Source organism: Pteropus alecto, unplaced genomic scaffold (assembly GCF_000325575.1).
Source record: "Pteropus alecto unplaced genomic scaffold, ASM32557v1 scaffold43, whole genome shotgun sequence".
NCBI classification, from domain to species: domain Eukaryota; kingdom Metazoa; phylum Chordata; class Mammalia; order Chiroptera; family Pteropodidae; genus Pteropus; species Pteropus alecto.
The window spans coordinates 615,305-619,230 of record NW_006435764.1 but is presented as its reverse complement, the minus strand read 5'-3'; the positions used below and the strand labels follow the sequence as shown (position 1 = coordinate 619,230).

Below are 3,926 nucleotides of genomic sequence, written 5' to 3'. Positions count from 1 at the left end.
GGTGGCGGTGGCCGCGGTGGCCGTGGCGGTGGCAGCGCTGGAGGTGGCGGTGGTGTGGCCGCCGCAGTGGTCCTGGCTGCAGCACAGCACTCGGATCCTATAGTTGTAGCATATCTTGAACAGCCCCACCTGCTTGTCGTTCCTGCAGACCAGGCCGAACCGGGGGTCGCAGTGCACGTGCTGGCCCAGCTCCTCAGGGCTCCTGTCGGGGAAGTTCTCCGCCCTGCACTCTATGTCCTGAGGCCACTCACACACAGTCCCCCCTGCGCTCCTGATCTTGTCATAAGACTCGATGTCGCCCCCGGCCTCCTCGGACGTGGGGTAGTCCGCATCGAACCACTCCGTCCACCAACATCGGGGCTGACAGGTGGTGCCTGGGGCCACAGAGCTGCTGGCTCCCCGGGTCTCCGTTGTGGCAGGGCTGGTGGACTGGGTCTGTGAGGTCAAGGCCGTTGTTGCCTGGAGGGTGGGGGTGGGCGTGGGCAGGGACCCGGGCGTTGGCTCCTGGCTGGTGCCCAGGCCCGGGGTTGTGCTGCAGGGCACGAGGTCGCAGCAGAGGACCCGCAGCTCGTAGTTGTGGCAGAGCGGAGGACTCTGCTCGCTGTTGAGGCACGTGAGCCCCTGCTGCTGGCTGCACTCCACCTTCTGGCCCAGCTGCTCCAGGGGCATGTCAGGGAGCTGCCGTGCCCGGCACTCGATGCCGGCCGGGGCCGGGCACACCTGGTGGCCCTTCTGCCTCAGGTTCGCAAACGTCTCGAAGTCCCCGCCTCCCATGCCGGGCTCTGGGTGGTTGCTGTCGTACCAGGTGGACCAGCGGCAGACCTCACGCACGCACACGGCCGAGAGCGTGGGCGCCAAGCCTGTGGGGTAGAGGCGGTGCAGCCGGTCAGCTGCCTCTGCATCCTTGACAGCCGTGCGCCGGGGGTGGGGAGCACGTGTCCCCTTGCGCCAGGGCTGGTCTCCAGGCCTCTGCTAGATTCCAGCCCACCCCTTGCACCCGGGACACCTGCACTGAGTGCCCGCTGGGCCTTCCCCCTTCCCCCAGCCCACCAGGCTTCCCCTGGGTCGCCTCACCTGTCGTGGAGGGCGGGGCTGCAGTGGAGGTAAAGGTGAAGGGTGTCGTGGAGAAGGTTCTAGGACATTCCATGGCCCTCCGGATGATGGTCCCGTTGTTTCCGCAGACAGCGACCAAGCAGGCACCGAGCCCGTCGGTTGTGTTGTAGATGACGTCCCCATAGCTGTAACTCCTGCCCTCATAGGTGCACTTGCAGGCTGGGGACACGGCAGGTCCAGGGTTGAATGGAGCCCCAGCCCCCAGCCCCTAACCAACCCGGCCCCTCCTTACCCGCAAGGCTGTGTGTGCACTGGATGCCACTCGGGGTGCAGTCACTGGGAGGGGGAGAGAGAAGGGCTGAGGGCCTGCAGGGGCCAGGCAGCACCCACCTCACCGGCCCCCGCCCCACCCACGCTGTGTGGCCCCTTACCAGCTCTGGCAGTTCTCCGTGGTGGGGACACTGGCGCCCACATCATAGTGGTTCCCATCCTGGCCGTAGCAGCCGCACTGGGCCACACACTTCATCTGGTCTTCACTGAAGAATGGCTTGCTGGGCGGACACCTGGGGTAGCATCCTGAGACGGCACAGGGCAGGAGGAAGACTCACGCCTCCCGCCACGTGGTCGATGCTGCCTCTACGTCGCGGGGGGTGCTGAGGGCGGGCGGGCGCCCACACACCCCCCCTCCCGGCACCCAACCCACCCCTGGTGCCTGTGCAACGTCCTGGGATGAGGGGTGCGGGTCCCCGGGCCAGCCTGCCCCTCACCTTCCAGGCCTGGCACGTCCATCAGACACCGGCCGCTGGGGTTCCGGCAGGTCCTCAGGCAGGGCGCCCCGCAGGGCTGGTAGTGCCACTCGCACTCCCCTTGAGGGTTGTAGTAGTCGCAGAACAGGGCTGAGGGTAGACGACAGAGGCTAAGGCCGCCGCCGGACCCCTGGTCCCCTGGACGTGCTGGGGCGGGGCCGCTCGTCCCAGGGCGGAGGGATCTGAGGGGCCCGCCCCTCGCGCTCCAGGCTCGTTTCTCAGCCCTGGATTAGAACACCCGTCCTTCGCCGAGTCCCCTCATTTGGGGGCCCCCCGTGCGTCTGGTTTTCACGGACAGGTCCACGCACACGCGTGTGTCGCGTGCGCGTTGCGTGTCTGCTGTGCACACGTGTGCGGGTCGGGCCCAGGGCTCGCCGCGGCTCCGCCGGCTCCCGCCGCCCCCCTCGCCCTTCAGCACCACGGACAGAGCCCGACTCACGGCAGACGTCCGGGGTGCGCCAGGACACGCACACGCCCACGTCGCGGCAGGCCTGGGCGTAGGCGGCCACGGCCGTGCAGAAGCACTCGCAGTCGCCGCCGGAGTCGCAGGCGCACGCGTCGCTCACGCAGGCCTCGTAGTACTTGGCGGGGTCGACCTAGTGGGGGAGGGCCAAGGGGTCCCTCATCAAGAAGAGCCGACGTCCAGCCTGCCTCGGGGACAGCAGCTCGCCTGCCATCCCAGACCCACGGGCTGCGGCCGGAAGGCTGCCACCCACCTGGTACCTTCGCCCATGCTTCTGGCTCCTTCTCTGACCTCACTCCTGCCCCTCGTCCCTTGCCTCTACTCGGCATCTCGACGAACTGCACACCAGCCCTCTCTGTGACCGTGGGGGGCCCTGTCCTGACACGTGGGGGGCCCTGTCCCCTTGGGGTGAGGGGGACGGCTCCTCCCACCGGCAGCAGAGCACAGTGGACCCGTCTCGCGGGCAGCACCAGCCGAGGTAGGGGTGCAGGTCGGGCTCACAGGACACTCTGAGCCAGTGGGCAGGGCCCTGAGGGGTTGCGTCAGGAGGCAGGCTGCACAGCGCTGACCTTTCCTGCCCAGCCACCCTCCTCATCCCTGCGGGTCCTGAATCCGGAGACTGTGTGGTGAGTGGGCCCCAGAGTCCTTGTCAACAGGAAGGACCGCTGGGGAGTTTCTGAGGCTGGTCCCTGGTCCTCTGCCCTGGGGCCGCACTGGTAGGCAGGCAGGTCAGGGGATGGGGCGGAGGATGAGGGGCAGGGGCTGACACCAGGGCCTGGATGGCTCACGGCCCTGCTTCCGGGGGAGGGGACTGAGTGGTCAAAGGGAACGGCAGAGTGGCTCTGTGCCGGGACAAGGGGGAGGCCCAGACGGTGCGCCCTGCACATAGCTCAGGGTGAAGACCGCTCTCCAAGGCCCCACCCTGGCCAGACCGGCTCCACAGTGGGGCAAGGGGCCAGCCCCACCACTTCCAGCCCCCAGCCCCTGCCCCGCAGCGCAGAGCCCCCGCTCCTCGGCCCACCTGAGAACGGCAGGCGGCAAAGGTGGGGCTGTTGATGATGCTGCACTGCTTCTGGGCCCAGGACTTGCGGTAGGGGTTGGCGGCGCAGGGGTCCCTGGGGGCCGGGGCGTCCGGGCAGGACGGGGAGAACTTCCAGCTGTTGCCAAACTCCAGCGCGTCGCCCACCACGGACTGGCTCCGCGTGGTGAAGTCGTTGGCGGCGTTGTCGTCGAAGTTCCCGCAGAGCCCGCAGACCTTGCCCTGGGGCGCGGAGACAGACGGGCGCATGGGGCTGGCGCTGCGGGGGGCAGCCTGGCCTGGGAAGGGTGACCGCGGGCCCCCAGTTCCCCCAGGCAGCACCCAGTGAACTTGCAGGCAGCCCAGGTGCACAGTGGGTCCTGCAGTGGGTCCACAGGTGGGTAGGAAGGCAGGTGGGCAGGCACCACTTCCCGTGGCACCTCGGCCCAGGGGTGCGGACACTGAGCAGAGACCAAGGAGCAGAGCGGCCTCTAGCAGGGCCGGACACACCGTTCCTGGCTTTGGTGCCAGCGTACCCCTTACGGCGCCCACACGGGGCATGGCCTCACCCCAGCCATCAGAGGTC

General features: G+C 68.6%; 1 protein-coding gene across 1 annotated transcript in view; it reads right to left on the bottom strand.

The window, feature by feature from the left end:
• Positions 1-3,926, bottom strand: part of MUC5B (mucin 5B, oligomeric mucus/gel-forming) — a 100,063-nt gene that overhangs the window by 18,266 nt on the left and 77,871 nt on the right. The window contains exons 35-41 of the mRNA XM_015588663.1: positions 3,344-3,639; positions 2,299-2,455; positions 1,821-1,949; positions 1,485-1,629; positions 1,346-1,389; positions 1,075-1,272; positions 49-860 (exon numbers count right to left, since the gene is read on the bottom strand). Coding sequence (XP_015444149.1) covers positions 49-860; positions 1,075-1,272; positions 1,346-1,389; positions 1,485-1,629; positions 1,821-1,949; positions 2,299-2,455; positions 3,344-3,639 — 1,781 coding nt within the window. The remainder of the gene's footprint in view (positions 1-48; positions 861-1,074; positions 1,273-1,345; positions 1,390-1,484; positions 1,630-1,820; positions 1,950-2,298; positions 2,456-3,343; positions 3,640-3,926) is intronic.